General features: G+C 48.8%; 1 protein-coding gene across 7 annotated transcripts in view; it reads left to right on the forward strand.

Annotated features, from left to right (window-relative positions):
- Positions 1–21,061, forward strand: part of LOC146871232 (ATP-dependent chromatin remodeler CHD8-like) — a 2,388,691-nt gene extending 2,367,630 nt beyond the window's left edge. For all 7 annotated transcript variants that reach the window (XM_085650618.1, XM_085650635.1, XM_085650640.1 and 4 more), the window contains exon 37: positions 17,513–21,061. In XM_085650618.1, coding sequence (XP_085506744.1) covers positions 17,513–18,088 — 576 coding nt within the window. In that variant the 3' untranslated portion in view covers positions 18,089–21,061. The remainder of the gene's footprint in view (positions 1–17,512) is intronic.
- Positions 21,062–22,044: the final 983 nt, after the last annotated feature.

The following is a 22,044-nucleotide window of genomic DNA, read 5'->3' on the forward strand; positions in this document are numbered from 1 at the left end:
ATCCGGTCACAGCGTTCACATCTCAAGCTGCCATGCCGGCCAGACCTGCTAACAAAGTTCGGAGGCTAGATGGTCCACCCCAATCTCTCCTACTTGAATTTGGAAGCATGGCTCCTGAGCTAGTGCAGTATGGCCACTTGAACCTGCCACAAGACTGCATGGACATCCTCAAAGAGGCTTAATGGCCATCAACCCGTTCCGCATATGCCATCCAGTGGAAAATATTTTGCGTTTGGTGTTTCTCCAAGAACGTAGACCCTACATCTTGCCAGGAATACGTCATTCTTCCCTACCTCCTTCATTTGTCAAAATCTGGCTTGCAGTTCTCTTCCATAAAATTTCACATGGCGGCTCTTACTGCCTACAGAAAAGGTCCTTCACAAACCATTTTTTAGTTCTCAAAATCCCAGTAATCGAGGATTATTTTTACTCAACATACTCCTTTCACGTCTCTTGCAGGATCTTTGCAAACCCATTCATAAGTCATCGCTGCAGCATCTCTTATGGAAAACCACATTCCTTGTAGTGATCACATCAGCTTGTAGGGTTAGTGAAACCAAGCAGCATGCTCTAACGAACCTTATACATTTATAAGTAAGTTTAAGGGAGTTATGAGAACTCATCCGAAATGCCTTCCCAAGGTTATTTTGGATTTTCATGTGAATCAGACAATTTAATTCACAACCTTCTTTCAGAACCTTCAACTCTGGCTAAAATAACTCTTCATTCCCTAGATCAGGGATACTCGAAGTATGGCCCGGGGGCTCATGCGGCCCTCCTGATTTTTAATTGCACCCCCTGGTGGACAGGCAGAGCAGGAATATTCAGAAAGCTATGAAACAACCAGGCATACTTTAGTTAACTAAAGTGACGGTAAAGAAGAAAAGAAGGTGTCCTAGACAACTTACCTTTAGGAACACCTTTAGTTTTAAATACAGCTTGCACTAAACATGTAAAAACATTATAAACTCTCTGTAAAGTACAAAAAGTGTATTTTATTAACATGCAAACATGATCACGGAAACATTCATGCCGCCCCCACTCTGAAAATAAGGCCATTTTGGTTTTTGTCAGAGTTTTGTATAGCACGAGCTTGAACCGAAGGTATCAGAGCGCTTTACATGAGCACCAGTTGCATTACAAACGGACACATTAACTTTGTTAGGGGAGATTAAGTGATTTGCCAAGAATCACTGGATGTTAAGTGTGCCTGCTGAGACTCGAACCCGGTTCCCCCGATTCAAGGGTGACCGTTCTAGCCATCAGGCTACATCCTCTTCGCTGTTAGTGAACCAAAAGGCAAGTCATTTGTCAGGTGCACCTTGTGTGTAGCCTTGGTTGTTATATAATTGTAACAACATTATAGTTTATTAAATAAAACACAAGAGAAGGTTTTGTACAGCACACACCTTCAACTCGTATATTTTAAGGGGCTCTCGTGTGGTAATGAAGAAATAGGAGGCAAAGTGAAATTAACCAATTGTCTAGGCTCACACAATATCTAGGTTTTCTAGTGTCACATTTTGCAATTCAGTTACCAGATGAGTATTTCTTTCCCTCTTACGTTTAACATTATAACTTAATGCTTTGACTTTAATACTTGGTTAATGAGAATAGAGCGACAGATTTCACGTGAAGGCTCGGTTTGTTGTCCACACCATGCACTGCTTTGCGTCCCCCTGTGCCTACCTTTTATCACCCCAAACCTCGCATTGCTGGCATGGGTGGGGCCCTAAGGGAAATGTTAGCGAGTACCCTTGCCCTAGATGTAAGGTAGGTTTTGAAGTTTTATCTGGATAAGACACGCAAAATGCGCAGACTTAACCAACATTTTGTCAATTATGGCCCGGTCCATACAGGTTTAGCCACTTCCAAACAATCCATCTCTCACTGGATAGTATCCTGCATACTTTCTTACCAAAAAGCCAACAAGACTTTGTCAGCTAGACCGAAGGCCCAGTCTACTAGGGGCAAAGCAGCTACTGCCGCTTTGATCAGAAATGTCGCCATTGCCGAGATTTGTAAAGCAGCTACATGGAGATCTGTTCACACATACATCAAACACTATTGTTTGAACTTGAATGCTACAGCAGATGCTCAAGTAGGACAAGCCTCTCAGAAATGTATTTGCTTAATCCAGTCCTGTCTTCTCTGTTCTTTCCACCGCGATTGGTAGGGATGGATTTGCTATTCAAATGCTTATGACTATCATTGGAGATCCCTCCCCCCCACTCCCTGAATAGAGAAGGTATGGTTTCTTACCTGTAATCTCGGTTCTCTCATGGAGAATTCTCCATTGAAGTCATAAGCAACCCTCCCTCCTCCCTGGTGAACATAGCAGAGGAAACAATTGGACTTACCTATCACTGACACTGAGGAAAAGAATGAGGCAACTGCCACCTGCTGAGCATGATGGGATACTGGTGGTCTCTGGGTCCTTAAAGGCACAATCACTGTTTTAAATGCACATACTAGAAGCCTATGGGGCTACTCTGTTCTCCTATCCTTCATCTCTTACTTTTACAGAAAAGATTTTGTGAAAGACATTTAAGCTGTTTTGTAAAACATTTACCTCAAATTATACCTTTATATGGGTACCTTGATCCTTTTCTAAGTACAATCTGCAGAATTACACCACTGTAGCCGGTTTACTTGGCTGCATATTATGTTCTTTCTTAAGTGTTTCTTCAGGCCTTCTTGAAGAAAGGCAAACGTCTACACTTAAGAAGATATTCTATGAAGATCTAAGAGCACAGGTAAAAAACTGTCCCTTATTTTGTCTATTGTTTGATTGTTACATGCTACTCTACCTCTCTGAGAAGCCTGTGACTGCTTACCTTCGCTACCCTGATCGACAATTGCAGAAGCCACAAGGTGACGGGGGCCATTTGTGGATCTTTTCCCATTGCCCTGATCCGGACATTTGCTTGGTTTAGAACCATACACTACCCTCTGAAAGGAAGAAGGACTCTGGCTAGGAAAAGGGAGATGCCCCCACAGATGAGGAGAATAAGTGCCTAAACGCTATAGTCAATCGTGTGGCCGGGTCTGTTGGCTTAGTGGACTAATGCATCCACTGTGAGGGTCTTTGTTCAACATCATGGTCAAAGTTTCAAATCCCAGCAGGTCCACTTAGCCTTTTATCCTTCTGAGGTCGATAAAATGAGTACTGTTGAGTTGGGTAGCAATAAACATCTGTTATTCAGCGCTAGGATAGCCTTGGGTGAACGTGCGCTTTACAAGTACACATGTTAATGTGCAGCAGTCGGTGCAACCACACTGTGGAAAATCTCCTATTCGGTCGGTCTACTGTCCAACAATATCACTGACAGGAGCTAGAGGCACTAGAGCAGCCCCTCCATGAGACATACCGAAAGAGGGGTGAGGATCTAGTTGCAAATGGAAAGAGAATGTTTGAGGCATATGAGCTGCAGATTATACGCTGTGCATAGATCGCCATCTGGTGTTGGGCCTGGATGTTGCAGTTGTTTTTCTCTTGGAAAGTCTTTGGAAGTCACGAGGTATGTGACTCCTCCTTTCGATCGTATTGCGCATGGGCTTCGGCTCCGTCCTCGGATTGTTTTTTTCCGCCATTGGGCTCGGATGTGTTCTTCGTGCTCCGGTTCCGAACCGTTTTCAGTTCTTCTGATCGGCGCACAATCCTTTCCCTTTCCGCGGTATGTTTTCGATCGCGATCTCCACACTCGACGCGACTCATCATTCGAAGTCGTCGATTCCGGTCGTCGACAAAGGCCTTCGGGCCTACCTGGCCACCTGTCCTGGCTGATGGAAAGGACGCAATTCAAAAAGTGTCCTCGATGTGGGTCGAAGATTGCCCACACCGATCTACATGAGGTGTGCAACCTCTGCCTGTCCCCAGAACACGAGGCAAGAGACTGTCCGGCTTGCAAATCCTTCCGTTCGAAGAAGACTATTCAGGACCGACTAGCGAGGAGAACAATGGCTCTCTCGTCGACTTCCATCCCCGACGGCATCTTCGGAGAAGGCGTCGATGTTCCGGAAGAGCAGCACACCGAAGAGGGCCTCGTCAGCGCCTCCGAAGCTGACGACTCCGATGTCGAGGACATCACTCCGGCACAGAGGGGCATGAGTACTAACATCGACCCCCCCCCCCCCCCCCCCCCAACCTCGACGACCTCGAAAAAGGCTTCGGTCACGCCTTCGCCCTCGGGCCTAGGCACGACCAAAGACACTGCTTCCCATACCTCGCTTTTGGGCCTGGTTAAGAAGCCCATCAAGCCTTCCGGCGGCTCGAGCAAGCCTGCCGTCGGTGCCGAGAAACACTCCTCGGCACCAACACCTAAAAAGAAGATGGCCTCCTCCGCACCGAGCTCCACACCGAAGCACTTGGCGCCAAAGACTGGCACTAGCTCCTCGGTACCGACACCATCCCCGGAGCCGAGCAAAAAACCAAAGGCCCTCGAAACCCACACCTCGAAGCCGAAAGTCATCTCGGAACCGAGGAAACAAACGGACATCTCAAAGCCCCGCAGTTCAAAACCACGAACCGATGCCAAGTCGAAGCCTAAGAAACCCACGGCTCCGGCACCGATGGATCAGCCCCCCACAGATGAACTATTTTGGCCCGATCCACTACAAAAAACACTTGTGAAGGACCCTAAAACTGGACATTTGATGCTCAGTATCAAAAATAGACCGCTGGACAAGCCTGCCCCAGCTCCACCTCCAAAGAGAAGAGACTTTGCTACCTCCCCTTTGAGACTGCCTTCGCCCCCTCCTCCGCCTCCCCCACCTCATCATTCTCCCACACCCTCTCCTGATGAGGATGATGACGACGTCTACAACGACACAGGGGACGGGCCGCATGACCAGCCAACAGGGGACCCCACTCCTACAGGCTTCCCAGACCCATGGGACGACTACAACATCCCAGATGTCCCTAATGTCCCGCAGGATGACCTTTAACCTTCAAGACCGTCCCCCCCCCCCCCCTGAAGACACAATGGGGTTTAACCAACTGCTCCATAGGGCTTCACTAGGGGTTACCAGAGAGGCGGCTACAGGGGTAACAACAATAAAGGCAGAGGCAAAACTAACACCTCCCGCTCTGCCTCCTCCCCAGCCCAATGACTTCCCTCCACTCCCCCCATACCATCCCACTCCGGTCAAGGGCAGACTCCACAATTTCCTTCCTGTCTGGACTACCATCACCCCAGGCAGATGGGTGACACAGATAATTCGGTCAGGCTACTGCCTCGAACTAACATCTACCCCCCCAAACATTCTACCCAAACAGCGCCCAATGTCGCAGGAACATTTGTCGCTTCTAAAGCAGGTGGTAATCTCCCTCCTACAAAAGAGTGCAATAGAACCAGTTCCTGCCCACCAACAAAACATAGGAGTTTATGTGAGAAGTCGGCCTGATGTATGATGTCACTAGTTCTAGTGTTCACCTTATATCAGTCCAAACAACCCTTATGGTGATTGGTTGTAAAGTCAACCTTATAGACCAGCTATCCTAGTGGTAGCATGGACAAGAGCAGTCTTAGGCTAAACTCTGAATGGCATGTGAAGCCAGCTGTGATACCATATATAATCCCTTGAATACCAAATGAAAGGACACCACAACAGATATATATATATAAAATAAAGTGTATTTATTCTAGTCAAACCCTCAGCACTCTTTATGAGATTAGAGGTAAGTACAACACAGTCTTATTTAAGCATACATTAAGTCACACAGGTAAGTAATACAGTTAGGCCCTAGGGGCCATGCAAACCATATACTAAAGAAGTGGTATAAGGACCACTGTCACGAAAATAGGATAGGCCTAGGCCTAGGGAATCGCTGGGGCTACACTACACTAGCAACAGTTAGGAAGTGGGAGGCCCACGGGATTCAGGTGCAGAGTGGATACACTCCCGCGTAATGCGTAAAAGTCGATAGAAATAGTAGTTGTTAGAAATTAACAGTTTAAGGACACTTCTGAAGCAGCTAGAGAGTCGAGACTCGGAACCTAGACCCTAGGATAGTCACTACCCTTGTGAGCACCGAAGTACCCAAGTTACCTAGCCCACAGGCTGCGGGTGCATAGGTGTGAACTTGCGTCGGGTTTCGTCGTGGACTTCTATGGATGCCTGAAGGAAAGTTGCTGGCAGTCAGTGAAGAGTGTCCGGTGGATCCCAAGGCTGGGATCAAGAAGTGAGGAGACCTGCAAGCAGAAGGGACAGAGTCAAGGTCACTAGCCAGTGACCACGTGGAACCAGGAAGGAACCAGGCGATGTCGTGAAGATTGCAGGTGAAGGTGAAGCTTGTCGCTGCAGCCACGAGGACCAGGAAACATTGAGGACGACCAGGACCAAGAGGCGAGCTGTCCTACGAAGGCTCTTGCTGTCGGCGGCGTCGAAGTCGAACTAGGACTCTCCAAGCCTTGGCAAGCGGAACCCACGAAGAACGGAAGACTTGCTTCTGGTGCAGACCAGGAAGGTCTGGGGTGCTTCTCTTTTGCAAGGAAGCGGGAGCCAGTCTGGAGGAGCCAAACCAGCAGTGAAGATTTCTGGATGCGTCGTCACAAAGGCCACTAGCCAACGGGCAAGCAACCGGACAGACGCGGCAAGCAGGAAAATGCAGAAGGGCCCCACGCAGGACTCGTGGAGTGTGGGGGGGCTGATCTTCGGTGCAGATGGTGCTTGGGGCTTCTCAATCCCCGGTGCACAACTTCGAGGGTGCCTCAGAAGCTGCGCTGGAAGATACTAGCCACTTTTCCCAGGTAGCCGGTCCCACGTCTCTGGTCGCCTCCACGGATCTCAGCTCGGCTGTGGATGTGGATCAGGGTCGGAGAAGTCTGGAAGTCAAGGCTCTGGTCGGGCTCTGCAGTCTCTCCCTCGTAGAACTTCAGCAAAGCAAAGGGTAGTCTCTTGATGGTGCCTGTTTGCACAGGGTAGCCACTCCTTGGCCACAAGGGAGATTCTTCAGTCTTCTTCTTTCGTCGAATGTCGAAGGTCCAGAGTTTCTGTTCAAGTTGCAGGTTCAGGATAATCTAATCTCCTGGGGCCCAGCTACCACTCTTATACTAATCTGGGGGGCTGGGTTACCTGCTAGGTCACGCCTTATGGGTGGGACCTGGGAGGGGGGTGGTTACACCCCCTTCCCTTTGTCCAGTTTCGCGCCAGGACTGGGGCTGGAGTGCCCCAGCACCGGTTTGAACTGGACTATGCACGGGACACCTTGTGTGCCCCAGGCATGTCTCATTCCTTTCAGCCCTCCCTGCCCCAATACACTAAAGTCTGTCTTGAGAGGTGCTAGCACCTCCCCAAGCAGGAAACCTATTGTCCAAGCCTCCCTTGCCGGGATCACTCCCAGCAGCAGGAGGTCAGACTTGTGTCTGTGGCAGCAGCATCCATTTTGTGATGCTGAGGTTTTGGTTCGAGTTAAACAGCAAAGTAGGATTTTAACATGTCTCTCCCTCTAGAAGGGAGGAATAATATCCTCATCACCAGAAATGGTATGGGGGTATTATTCCAAAGTGTTAGACACCTTACACGACATGTTTTGATAAAGCCAAACCATAGTTACCATAACCATTTAAGATTATAAGGCACTTTAAGAGTATATGGTAGGCTATATCATAGAACAGCTATAAGGACATGGTTCCGAAAGCTGTAGACAGGCTCAGCTCATGCTAGAGCACCATCTCACAGGTTACCAAGCACTCTGCCTCCAGGATTGTTAAGGCCTGCCATAGGAGTGACTGATAGGTACACGTGTGTCTATATATAAGGTAAATATAGGTATACTATATCTAAGCAAGGGGTGATTACACGACCTTGCCCCAGCTGAGTGATCAGCCAGTTGTGTCTGATTGGAAGGCCAGACCTGGGGTGGCATAATACATGCTGCAGCCCCTGGGAGGCCTAGGGTACACCTATGCCCTGGGTACCTAGGGTACACTGTACAGGGTCCAATAAGGTGATCCTTGCCAATTGTGTATGTACCTAGGGTACATGAAGTCCATTTTAAAGAGAGAGCAGACAGCCTGAGACCCTGAATGGCAGGATCTCAGGCCAACTAAGTCGAAAAACCAGCTAGACACTAGGCAAAAAGTTGGGGGTAACCATAGTCAGATATCCACCTTCCTACACTTTACTCCCTATATTTTCTCATACCGAAAAGGGACGACACTCTTAAGGCCCATTATGGACCTCAGACCCCTAAACCACTGCATACACTCAGACCATTTCCACATGGTCACACTCCAGCAGGTACTTCCCCCTACTCTCCTAGAACAACTTCCTTGCCACCCTAGACCTCAAGGACGCCTATTTCCACATTCCCGTTCACAAAGCTCACAGGAGGTTTCTCAGATTTGTAGTGGACTGTCAACACTATCAATTCAAAGTACTCCCATTCGGAGTCACCACAGCACCACAGGTGTTTACCAAGTGCCTAACGGTAGTGGCAGCACACCTACGAAGACAACACATCCACGTCTTCCCATACCTAGACAACTGGGTCATAAAAGCCAGCTCATACAACCAATGTGTACAGCACACTCACACCACTATCCAAATACTTCCCAAACTGGGCTTCACAGTAAACCACACAAAGTCCCATCTGTAACCGTCCCACGTAAAACAATACCTCGGTGCCACCATAGACACCTCAAAAGCGCTAGCCTATCCCAGTCCTGCCAGGATAGCAAACATTCAGGCTCTACGTGCCAAATTTCAACCGGAACACTCTCTTCCAGCTCGAGTGTTCATGCAACTTATAGGAATGATGGCCTCTTGCATATTTATAGTACCTAATGCAAGACTCCAGATGCGTCCTCTCCAAGAGTGCTTAGCGCGCCAATGGAACCAGGCCAAGGGTCAATTGACAGATCTGGTGTTGGTAGACGGTCGTGCCCATCGCTCTCTGCAGTAGTGGACCACCAAAAACCTTTCCAAAGGGCGACCGTTCCTGGAACCGGTTCCTCAGATAGTACTGACAGCGGACGCATCGCTCTCCGGCTGGGGAGCTCACCTACTACATCACACCATGCAGCGCAGGTGGACACCTCAACAAAAGTTACTCCACATCAACCATCTCGCGTTACTAGCCATATTCTTAGCCCTAAAGGCCTTTCAAACACATGTCTCAGGCAAGGCCGTCCTAGTCCGCTCGGACAACATGACAGCCATGTACTATATACAAAAACATGGTGGCACACACACTCCGCAGCTCTCTCAGCTAGCACAGAGCATATTGAGATGGGCCATGCCCCAAAAAATCTTTCTCCTAGCCCAACATGTCCCAGGAGTCAAACACTATGGCCGATCTGCTGAGCAGACAAACACAACAGATCCACGAGTGGGAACTCCATCCACAAGTTCTTCACCCTTACTTTCAAATGTGGGGGCATCCACAGATAGACCTCTTCGCCACCCACGAAAACGCCAAATGCCCAAGCTTCGCCGCCAGGCACCCTCACCCATTGTCCAAAGGCAATGCAATATGGATGAACTGGTCAGGCAGATTTGCGTACGCTTTTCCGCCTCTCCCACTCATTCCTTTAGTGGTGCGCAAACTACAGCAACACTCCCTAACCCTCATCCTAGTTGCTCCAACTTGGGCCAGACAACCGTGGTACACCACACTGCTGGAACTCTCCGTAGTTCCGCACCAAAAATTACACCTCTCTCCACGCCTCTTAACCCAGAACCATGGAGAGATCAGACACCCGGACCCAGCTCAGTTCAACCTTGCGATCTGGCTCCTGAAATCCTAGAATTTGGCTACCTTAATCTTCCCCCTGACTGTATGAACGTCATTAAAGAAGCTAGGCGTCCTACCACTAGAGCTTGCTATGCAACCAAGTGGAAACGATTCGTGATTTATTGTCACAACAATAATATAAATCCCTTGGATGTGTCTATCCAACACATCATAGGCTACTTACTACACCTACAAAGATGCAACCTAGCCTACACGTCTATTAGACTACACCTTGCTGCCATTGCAGCGTATGTACAAAATAGACAGCATCTATCCCTCTTTAGAGTACCTGCCATAAAAGTCTTCATGGAAGGCCTCAAACGAATAATTCCACCTAGAGTGCCACCCTCACCAGTGTGGAACCTAAACATCGTTCTCACAAGACTAATGGGCCCTTCATTTGAACCTCTACATAAATGCGAGCTTCAGTTTTTAACATGGAAAACAGCTTTCCTTGTAGCCATTACTTCCCTCAGAAGGGTCAGTGAAATACAAGCACTCACCATTCAAGAACCTTTTCTGCAAATCCATCATAATAAGGTTGTTCTCCGCACTAATCCAAAATTCCTTCCTAAAGTCATTTCTCCCTTTCACCTCAATCAATCTGTGGAACTGCCCGTATTCTTTTCGCAGCCACAAACCATTGCAGAAAGAGCTCTGCATACTCTAGACGTTAAAAGAGCTTTACTCTACTACATCGAGAGAACACAACCTTTTCGAAAGACCAAACAATTATTTGTCTTTCTCACCACCACACAAAGGCAACCCCATCTCCAAATCTGGGATAGCTAGGTGGATTGTTAAATGCATACAGATTTGCTACCGCAAAACGAACGCTATCTGTTCCCCCTAAAGCCCACTGTACACGTAAGATAGGGGCTTCTATGGCATTTTTAGGGACCATCCCCTTAGATGATATCTGCAAAGCAGCTACATGGTCTACACCGCACACTTTCACTAAACACTATTGTGTAGATGTGCAAACTAAACAACAAGCTAGTGTGGGCCAGGCTGTCCTCAAAACACTGTTTCAAACAACTGCAACAGATACTGGTGGTCGCCGCTAAGAGAGGGTACTGCTACACAATCTATGCACAGTGTGTAATCTGCAGCTCATATGCCTCGAACGGAATATGCTACTTACCAGTATGCATCTGTTCTTGGCATGTAGAGCTGCAGATATACACACGCCAAACTGCCTCCCCGGCTACCTTTATCTGTTCCAGTTTTATCTTATTTAGATACAGCACACATGGACATATTTCCTGTTTCTTACAAAGCTCCATCATTTCCCTGCTGGCGGAAAACAATCTGAGGATGGAGCCGAAGGCTCATGCGCAATACGATCCAAAGGAAGAGTCACATACCTCGTGACTTTCAAAAACTTTCCAAGAGAAAATAACTGCAACATCCGGGCCCAACACCAGATGGCGATCTATGCACAGTGTGTAGATCTGCACCTCTACATGTCAAGAACAGATGCATACTGGTAAGTAGCATATTCCTTCCATCGTAAATATCTGTCAATGGACACCATGGATGCTGCTTCTTGCAGTGTAAATGCAAGCATCCTGTTTTGCCACCACCCATGGCTTCATGTCACAAAGGTCACAGGAGGTTCAACAACAAATGCAGGCTGCAAACCAATTGTTGCAGGTAAAAACTTTGTTCTATTGCAGCTTGGAGCTCGTCTAGATTTATGTTTGATACTCCTGCCTCCCTAGGTAAAGGAGGATGGTAGTGTTTTAAGGAAAAAAAATATGGATCTAAAGCAGAAGATATTAATTGGGGCATTGTCAGCTTATTGCTAACATAGTGAGTTATCAACACCAAAAGAAAAATCTTAAAAATAATTTGCTTACCCAACCGCCGCCAGACTGCAGAATAATATACTGCTTTAAATGTAAAAGAGACTGAATCTGAAAACATTTGTTAAGGTAAGTAACCAGTTTCCTTTCTGTAACAGGTTTATAGTTGAAAGCTTTTTGAAGCAGATGTATCTGAAAGAAACACGTTAGATTCCTCAACTTAGAATATCCCCAGGCGTCAGACTGGATCCGGAAGATTTTTGTAGCAATACCCCTTGCGCGTCGCTAGGCGTCGTCTGCGGCTCCGCGTCCGTCGTTGGCGTCGTGCGCCGGAATGACGTCGTTGGAGTACTTAGACGCCGCCCTCGCGCGCTGACGTCAGTTCTTCTTTTTTCCGCGCCAGTAAGCGCCGATCCGGGAGAGCTACCCCTTTAGTCAATTTTTGACTAACTTTTTCGACTCTTTTTGGTCACTTTCTCGACTCTGGTGCCGGTAGGATGCCTGGTTTCAAGGCCTGCGACGACTGTCACCGACTGATGTCGGTGACCGATCATCACCGCCGGTGCCTGTACTGCTTGGGCCTCGACCACGACGCGGAGTCGTGCTCAGATTGTATGGCCCTGACCCCGAAAGCTAGGCGGGAGCGGTCCCGCAAGCTTCTCGAGCTTCGCCCCTCTCGATCCCGGTCCAGGAGGAGGTCCAAGGATCGGTCGCGGAGCCGCACTCGACATTGTCGCTCATCTGGCTCGAAGTCTTCGGGTAAGTCGAAGCGCTCCAAGAAGTCCAAGAGGCGACACCGCTCTTCGGACTCCCCTCGCCGGTCGCGCGACTCGGCCGAAGGTCAGGGTGGTTCCACACCCGCGGCTCCGCAGGAGCCGCGCAAGTCCCCATACCTGCCGGTCCCTGGGACTGACGCGACGCCGGCGGAGGTCAGTGCCTTCCTCCCGGCCATGAGGAGCCTGGCCCCGCCGTCGACGCCCGCTGGCGTGCCTTCGGGCCCCGCGGACTCGACTGGGCGACCTTGCGTGCCGGCGGCTCCGGCCCCGGCGCCGTTGGAGGCCCCGACGGCGCAGGTCCCTGAGGGGCCCAAGCCTGGGCCCCCGTCGACGCCGGTCGACCTCGTCACGCCTCCTCCGCCGGCGTCGACACCGGTGCCACCTCCGATGCCGACTCCGGTCGACGTCGATCCCCAGTTCAGCCCCTGTCCGGTCCCGACGCCGATGCGGCGCAGCCCGAGACACATTATGTCTATCGACCGGCTCCGATCATTCCTCCTGTTTACCAGGAATCGGATGACTGGGGCGACTGGGAAGGGTCTGAGGACCCTATGGCCCTTCAAGGGCAACTTTCACAGGACTGGTCAGATGAACTGGGGGAGGCCAGTGGATTGGATACCTCACCGGACACTGGATTCATCTCTCCTGCGACTGTGGCTTCGGAGGAGGGTGCAGCTTTTTCTGTGGTGCTGCGCAAGGCGGCCGCGGCCCTTGGGCTTGAGCTGCCTGCCGTGGCTGTGAGGACTAACATTCTCACTGAGGTGCTTCAGTCTGCCGCATGCTCCACTGAGCCTCTGCTGCAATTCAATGAGGCCCTCACTGACGTTCTGCAGGGCACCTGGTCCAAGCCCTCCACAGTCAATCCTGTGGACAGGAACGTTGCCAGGCGCCACCGCCCTGCTCCGGGCGACCCCAGTTTTCTGTCCCAACACCCCACCCCCGATAGTCTGGTTATCCAGGCCTCTACCTCCTAATCCTCCCTCCCATCCGCTCCTCCGGACCGGGATTCCAAGAGACTGGAACAGTTTTGTTAAGAAGCTGTTCTCCTCGCTCAGTTTGGGCCTGCGGTCTTTAAACACCGCCTGTCTCTTGGACCGTTATTCCCACTCTCTGTGGGATACGGTGGAGGACGTGCTGCCACTGTGCCCGGAGGAGGCCCAGGCACGGCTTTCCTCGGCTCTGGCCGATGGGAGAGATGCAGCGCGCCATGCCATCCGATGTGGACTCGACACTACGGACTCGCTGGGTAGGGCGATTTCTACCACGGTGGCGCTTAGACATCACGCCTGGCTGCGGTCCACGTCCTTTTCAGGGGATGTCCAGAGCACACTCATGGACATGCCTTTTGATGGCGCTCGCCTTTTTGGTGAGAAAGCGGACAGTGCGCTGGCTCGCTTCAAGGACTCCCGGGCTACGGCCAAGTCCTTGGGCCTCTCGGCCCCGCGGCCTCAAACTTCAGCTTTTCGCTCCTTTCGTGGCCAAGGAAGGGGCACCTCCTCACGTCCGCCTAGCCAATGGCCGCAGAACCAGCCTGGACGCGGACGTGGTTTCCGCCGAGGCGGTACTGGAGGACAACGCGGTCAGTCTACATCCACCCCGGCAGCATCTGCCTCAAAGCCTTCCTAGTCCGAGCTTTCAGGCCCATTCCTCGCCAGTAGGAGGCCGGGTTCGCCATCACCTGCTCCACTGGCGTACCATTACTTCGGACAGGTGGGTGCTGCAAATCGTCCCAAGGGGCTACTCCCTCCCCTTAGAGACGACCCCTCCAGCCATGCCACCGCAGCACCACCGTATCTTGGAGGAATCATTTGAATCTTCTGCAAGAGGAAGTTTCGGCCCTCTTGGCCAAAGAGGCCGTCGAGCGCGTTCCGAGCCCAGAAGTAGGTCTTGGTTGTTATTCCCACTACTTTCTGGTTCCCAAGAAGGGCAAAGGGGGCCTACGCCCTATCTTGGACCTCAGGAACGTCAATGCCTTCCTCCGGAAGGAACGGTTCAAAATGTTGACTTTGGCTCAGGTTCTAGCTGCCCTAGACCCTGGAGACTGGATGGTAGCGTTGGACTTGCAGGACGCTTATTTCCATATCCCCGTCCTGCCGGCCCACCGGCGTTACCTGCGGTTTACGGTGGGTCAGGAGCACTTTCAGTTCACCGTGCTCCCCTTCGGCCTTACCAGTGCCTCTCGGGTGTTGTTGAAGGCGGGCTCGCCCCAGACAGTCGTCTCCCACCTCCAGACTAAGGCGGATCTCCTGCATTTGCTAGGGTTTTCCATCAACGTGCCGAAGTCTCACCTGAGCCCCTCTCAGAAGCTCTTCTTCATCGGAGCGGTTCTCGATTCGGCGCAGTTCCGGGTCCATCCACCGGAACAGCGGGTCCAGGATATACAGGCCCTGATTCCCATCTTTCGGCCTCTATCCTGGGTTTCGGTCAGGCTAGTGTTGCGGCTTCTGGGGCTGATGGCCTCCTGCATCCTACTAGTGCATCACGCCAGGCGGCAAATGCGGGCTCTGCAGTGGGACCTGAAGTTTCAGTGGGCCCAGCATCACGGCAACCTGTCCGACCATGTCTTGATCTCGGAGGGCACTGCACAGCAGTTGCAGTGGTGGCTCACGGACCGCGATTGGGTCACGGGCAAGAGCCTCTCTCTACCCCTTCCGGAGCATGTCGTGGTGACGGATGTGTCCCTCCTGGGATGGGGTGGCCATATGGGAGAGGCGGAGATCAGAGGCCTCTGGTCTCTGGCGGAGTCTCGCCTCCACATCAACTTGTTGGAGCTGAGAGCGATTCGACTTGCACTGAAAGCCTTCCTTCCCTCAGTCCGGGGAAGTGTCGTGCAGGTGTTCACGGACAACACCACCGCCATGTGGTATTGCAACAAACGGGGCGGGGTGAGGTCATGGACCCTTTGTCAGGAGGCTCTGCGCCTCTGGACATGGCTGGAACACCAGGGCATCACCCTGGTGGTTCAACATCTGGCGGGCTCTCTGAACGCCAGAGCAGACGAACTCAGCCGCCGGTGCATGATGGATCACGAATGGCGTCTGAACTCCGAGGTGGCGCAAGGTCTCTTTCAGCAGTGGGGAGAGCATTGGTTAGATCTATTCGCCACCGACGAGAACGTGCAATGTCAGCAGTTCTGCGCGTTGGAATTTCCAAGGCGGCACTCGCTCGGCGACGCTTTTCGTCGCGAGTGGAGTTGCGGTCTGTTGTACGCCTTTCCGCCTATACCACTTCTGCCCAGAGTGCTGAAGAAGATCAGGCGCGACCGGGCCCAAGTCATCTTGGTGGCTCCGGATTGGGCACGAAGATACTGGTATCCCGAGCGACTCAATATGTTGACCGATCCTCCGATACGTCTGCTCCTTCGGGAGGATCTTCTGTCGCAGCAGCAGGGGACGGTCCTCCACCCGAACCTGTCCAGCCTCCACCTCCATGCGTGGAGATTAAGCGGCGGCAGTTGATGCCATTTGACTTGCCTCCTGAAGTCTGTGATATCATTCTGGCAGCCAGGCGTCCCTCCACAAAGACGGTATACGCCTGCCGGTGGAATAAATTTGTGGCATGGTGCACAGCAAAGGCTGTGGATCCCCTCTCCGCCCCTCTTTCTGAGGTTCTCCTCTTTCTTCTTTCTTTGGCCCGGCAGGGCTCTGCCCTGGGCACCTTGAAAGGTTATCTTGCTGCTCTCTCTGCCTTCTTACGGCTTCCAGATCAGCCCTCTCTTTTCAAGTCCCCTGTAGTGTCACGCTTTCTTAAAGGCATTACTCACACGTTTCCTCCTGTCCCTTTCGTAATGCCTCAGTAGGACTTGAATCTTGTTCTAACATTTCTGATGTGCGCTCCCTTTGAGCCTCTTCCCAATTGTCCACTTCGTCTTCTGACTCTTAAGACTGCTTTCCTGATAGCCATCACCTCGGCTAGACGGGTGAGTGAGCTCCAGGCTCTATCGTCCAAGCCTCCTTTTCTATCTGTTCATCCGGACAAGGTTGTCCTTCGGCCTCGTCCTTCCTTTCTGCCGAAAGTGGTGACCCCCTTTCATCTTGGGCAATCTGTCACCTTGCCCACCTTCTTTCCGCCTCCTTCCAAAGAGGAAGAGCGGCTCCACCGTCTGGACCCAAAACGTGCGCTCTCCTTTTATTTGGACCGCACAAAACAGTTCCGAGTGGACGACCAGCTTTTCGTTGGCTACGTGGGTGCAAAGAAGGGAAAAGCTGTGCACAAACGGACCATCTCCCGGTGGGTAGTTTTGTGTATAAAACTCTGTTATTCCTTGGCAAAAAAGGACCCTCCTGTTGGGCTGCGAGCCCATTCTACTCGGGCCACGGCGTCTACTACGGCTTTGGGACGGGGAGTCCCTTTGTAGGACATCTGTCAGGCGGCGACGTGGGCTTCACTGCACACGTTTGCCAGGCACTATTGCCTAGACAGCCAAATCCGGAGGGATGGCTTCTTTGTCCGTTCTGTCCTCCAGGACTTTCTGGTGTGATCTTGGTTCGCAGACCCACCACCGGGGTTGGTATTGCTTGGGTATCTATTCTAAGGTGAGGAATCTAACTAACGTGTTTCTTTCAGATGAACAAGTTACTTACCTTCGGTAACGATGTATCTGTAAGAAACATTAGTTAGTTAGATTCATCACCGACCCACCCATCCTCCCCGTTCTGCGAACTGACATCTAGGGTTAAGGCTATCCCTTTCAGGGCCCTAGATTTTTTGGCACCAGTGTCTGTCTCTTGCATGGCTCTGCGTTCCTGGCGCGGAAAGCTATGTACAAGAACTGACGTCAGCGCGCGAGGGCGGCATCTAAGTACTCCGATGTCATTCCGGCGCACGACGCCAACGACGGACGCGGAGCTGCAGACGACGCCTAGCGACGCGCAAGGGGTATTGCTACAAAAATCTTCCAGATCCAGTCTGACGCCTGGGGATATTCTAAGGTGAGGAATCTAACTAACTAATGTTTCTTACAGATACATCGTTACCGAAGGTAAGTAACTTGTTCGACGAGTACATTATGTTATTACCCAACAATGCTTGCCTTGGAGACTGGTAGAAAAGCTGCTGATGGGTTAATTCCTAGGACACGAATAGTGTACCCAACCCCCTTTCTGTAAGTTATAAAACTTGCTTCCTTGATGTGGAGTGAATGTCTTTTTTACATTTTAATTTTTGTATTTATTATTCCTTTAATGCAGGGCCATCTCCCTGAGGCTATATTTGTCCGCCTCCACCCAGGACCTAAGGTGAAAGAAGATGGCCATAAAAGGAGCAAACGGCCTCACCACGATTTAGCCAAAATGGTGGCACTGATGCAAAGAGGAGAAAGTGCAGTTAGCATGAGCAGTACAGGCAGTGGAGCTATGGATTGTCTTTTAGCTGGGCCTGGCAACGCTTCCCTGCGTGACTTTCAGAATCGTGGCCTGATGCCTGTACCTGTTATGAGCAGAAGGCCGGACCACCAGCACCACACTGGGAGCAGCAGCTCAGGTCTTCCATTCATGCAGTATGGTGGAGCAAGTGGTGCCACTGGGCACCTGGACTCAGCAGATCTGGGGCTTCTGCATCCGGCAGGACTTAGCAGCTTAGTGTACCAATGCCAGCATTCACCAGCAGGTGACCTGCGGAGACGAGGGATGGAAGCAGAGGAGGTGGAGGATGGAGAGGTGGATGACTTGTCTCAGGGTTATGATAGCTCAGAGAGAGACTTCTCCCTCATCGATGATCCCATGATGCCAGCAAACTCTGATTCTAGTGACAATGATGAGAACTGAGACAATTATGTGCTGCGCAAATGTGACTGGGCGGACAGAAAGAAGGGGAGGTTGTTCCTCAGTTTCCTTTTTTTATTATGATGCGGGGATCCTGAAACTTCTTCCTTAGTGGGCTAAAGAGAATTTCAATAGGCCCATGAGAAAATGTAGGATAACTATAAAAGAAAAACTTTTTCTGTGGTCACAAAGACAGAGAAGAGTTGAATTCCTTCAGTGACTTCAGGATGGAGATCCTAGAGTGGGGAAACTCTGACTCCTTCCTCTCGCAACAATCTCTTACATCCCCAAAACACAAGATATCCACAGAGTGTTTGAAGACCAAGGTTCTGGTCAGAGACTACCACATTACTACCTGTTGCTTTCTAGGTTCCTTTTTGTCCTTTACTCCAACATGTTGTCTCTAATGTTAGTGTTTACAGATCGGTCACTGGTTTTTAGTTCAACTATTTTGCGACATACAGTCAATAAATAGCTAATCTGTGGAAGTTCAGATGGATGGTTATAAAACCGTTACCTCTACTTACCCTTTTGTTTGTATTATTACCTTTCAAGCTAATTGGAGAAAATGGAGGATGATTTTATTCATGGGAGATCCAGACAGTGGCAGTTAATACAAAATAAGGCTAATCCAGATGGATTTTTTTTTTAGATCTTTACATTATATGCTATAATGGAAGCATATAAGTACTTCACTATCTCTTGTAAAAACATGGCTTCCAACTGGTCCCTTATCACAAGAGCTGCCCCTCATCGTCCTGGCTTTTACCCTAGCCATAGACATTTTGATAATGGTTCTATAGCTTTTCCCCCTTAGGTAAATCTAAAACTAGGACTGGCTAAATCTGTCCTTTATAATAAGGGGCCAGTTAATAACGATGTAAATTTTCTTGTATGTTAACTTGTTTGAGACTTGTTGCTGGAACTGTTAGAATGACTCCACTCCTTGTTTTAGCCAGCTTGGAGACGAACATTAGTTTGTAGGTATGTAAGGGCTTTGTTAAAAAGCAGATGCCTCACACTTCTAGGGATCATTTTCCATTCCTTCCACTCTCTCTTGACAGTATGTGAAGACTAGAATTATCTCGCATGTCCGCTCCTCTTATCTTCCAACTAAGACAGCAAGTTAAATCATTTTATATTGATTTTCATCATTCTCTTGTGTTTTGAACCTGTCTGGATTATGCTAGCTTAGACCCGTCTCTCTCACTAATATTCACTCTTGAATTCCAGCTACTAGGAACAGAGTTGTGGTCATGTTTTTCTCAAAATGGTGGAAACTGTCTTGCTTTAAAATATGTTCTCTATACAAAATTGTAAAGGCTGTAAAAAAAGAAGCCAGGGTACAGATTAAAATTTATAACTGAAGAATTTACATGAATGAAGAGAATCCAAGAAATGGGCGTTATGAGCTGCCATTCACTTGTTATCATTCTTCAAGCCTCCAAGGTATGGTTTATTAGGGTGGTTGTCTTTTTTGGTGGTGGAGGATGAGATGATTAGAGGCAGAAGAAGGTAAATTAGGTGCATGCCTGCCTTTTTCTAGTTCTAGACCTAGAGGTTACATTTTTACCTTTCCTCCACATGGGGTTATGGTAGAGCTGTATGTGAGACTTCCTTCAATATCAAGATCCCACAGTTAATGTAGGGGTAATTTGAAGTGAAGAACAAGAAGAGTTTGCCTGCTACAGAAATTGTGTCACACCCTATTCCTAATAAAGCATGTTTTGGATGACTGCTGATTAAGAGAACGACTTGAATCTGGGGTGCCCACAATAACTTCTTTGATCAGGTCAGAGTACAATTGTTAAATCTGTTGATGGAGACGTAGTGCTGGTCCACTTTTGAAATTTAACGCACAACTGGTTCAGCAATGCTTTAAAGTTAACTTCATAAGATTAATTAAAGCCTTTCCTGCAGTCTTCCCCATTGTTAAGAATTGAGAGACTGTCAGGCTAATGTACCTATAGTGAGATTGCCTACCCATGTTAGGAAAATGAGACCCATATCCGTACAGAGCATAGATGTCTGGTTGATGAGAGTTTTTTTTATTTTTATAATTCAAAATCTTTACATGAACATAACTGCACAACGTTCAAATTGGAACGGTAGCTTCAAATTAAGCATTAATCCAGACCACAGACTGAAGCAATCATGGATAATTCAGACTATCACAGTGATGTTTGCTGGCTCTGAAATGTCTGATGGTGCCACTTTCTCTAAAAATGTCAGAAAAATCACACCCCAAGACGTGATTTGTTTTCATTAGAATCCCTCTTCTTCCTTGAAATGAGATGTTCTTGCAAGGGTCCAACATTTTTTTCCTTGAAGTGGTGGATCTTGTCCAGGGTAGGACATTAATATTAAACTTATTATTTTTATTTTTTTTAGCTTATCCTTCCTAGTGTCTGACTATTTCGCGTAGTACAACTCCTGTGTTATGGTAATGTGAATCAGAGCTTTGCCCTCTGTGCTTGTTTGGAAGACGTGCTACATCTGTGATTCTATCTTTGTTCATCAGTCTTGAGTTCCACTTTGCATGTTTCTCTTGGGTAGCATTCTGTGATCATCAATTGTAACTCCTTCCATCTGGCTGGTAGAGAGCTTTTGAGCCTCTCTGAGATCATGTTGTCAGTCTATAGCTGGCATCTATCACTTCTAGTGGAAGGACATCATTTTATTCAACTTGCTGGCATTTAAATTATTGGAATCCTTGTCCATCTCATTATCCAACATACAACTATGATCTTGAATTGGCTCCCCTATTGGTTTAGAAGGTGTTTTTATCTTAATGTGATCCCATTTGATTCTCTGAACTTCTATAAAGCTTGAAGCTTGAAGGTAACATGACTTACACCCTCCTTAAAGTAGTTTGCTTAAAAAGTGGCCTCTCAGTGTGTTGTCTGTCTTAAATATTTCAAGCGAAATGTAAATCACATAGGTGTTTACCTGGGCATTAAAGACATTTCAATACCACTGCATCCTGGATGATTTCACCCTACTGGCTCTGGTGATCTGAGTTGAGCTCTCACGTATAGTGACCATATCTGCAGCAGTACCTTCCCACTCTAAAAATAACAGAATTCCCATCGGCTTTGCTGGGGAAAGGAAAGTTTTCTTAATCAACAAAGTGTCAGAACTGAAGAATAGCTGTTCAAACTATTGCCTACAGTTGAATGATTGTACTCTTCAGAGAATCTTTTGCTTGTTTAATTTTGCTGCTCTGATCAGATTTAACAAATTGTTTCCACCATGCCGGCCCCATCTCCACATTCCAAAACCTAATATTACACCCTTGTTTTACTTTTCTGATTTGGTTGCCTCGAGACTCAAAAACAAAAGAGCTCCATTTGTTCCTCCCAACAACCCAAACTGTGTCCTTAAAATGATGCCACTTAACAATGAAATAAATATTTTGTGATTTACACTGGATGAGGGAGTGGAGAGGTATACTCTTGAATTGCAGGTTGTAAATTGTCTAAGACGACGCCTCTTCCCCTCACCCAAACAGGATTTCCCATCATATATATCTTTTTTCCCTCCGCTTGGACACCTTCCCTGACTTTTGTGTTGGTCCCCTTCACTTTTCTCTTGTGACCTCTACTAACCTGACCTCCTTTCGCCCTCATCCTCAAAGATTCTGCGGGGTCGGGAAGGTTATATTTATATAAATATGTATTATGTACTGTGTAGTAATACTGTCTGCACTTTGCAGGCAAGGGTTGTTTTGTTGGGGGGGAGGGGAGTTAATGGCAGGTTTTCAGTCAATGAAATTATGTGGGTGGAGGGGTTTGAATGTGACTGTTATTGGAGGAAGTCTGAACGGAGTCAAGCTTCTGTTTTGGATATTTTCTTTCGCTGTGCTTGGGGGCTGGGAAGAGAGATATGTGACAGGTCAGGTGTTTTTTTTTGTAATAAATATTCTTGAAATCCCTCAAATAAAAAAGATAATGAAAAAA

This window comes from Triturus cristatus, chromosome 1_1 (genome assembly GCF_964204655.1).
Source record: "Triturus cristatus chromosome 1_1, aTriCri1.1, whole genome shotgun sequence".
Taxonomy (NCBI): Eukaryota; Metazoa; Chordata; class Amphibia; order Caudata; family Salamandridae; genus Triturus; species Triturus cristatus.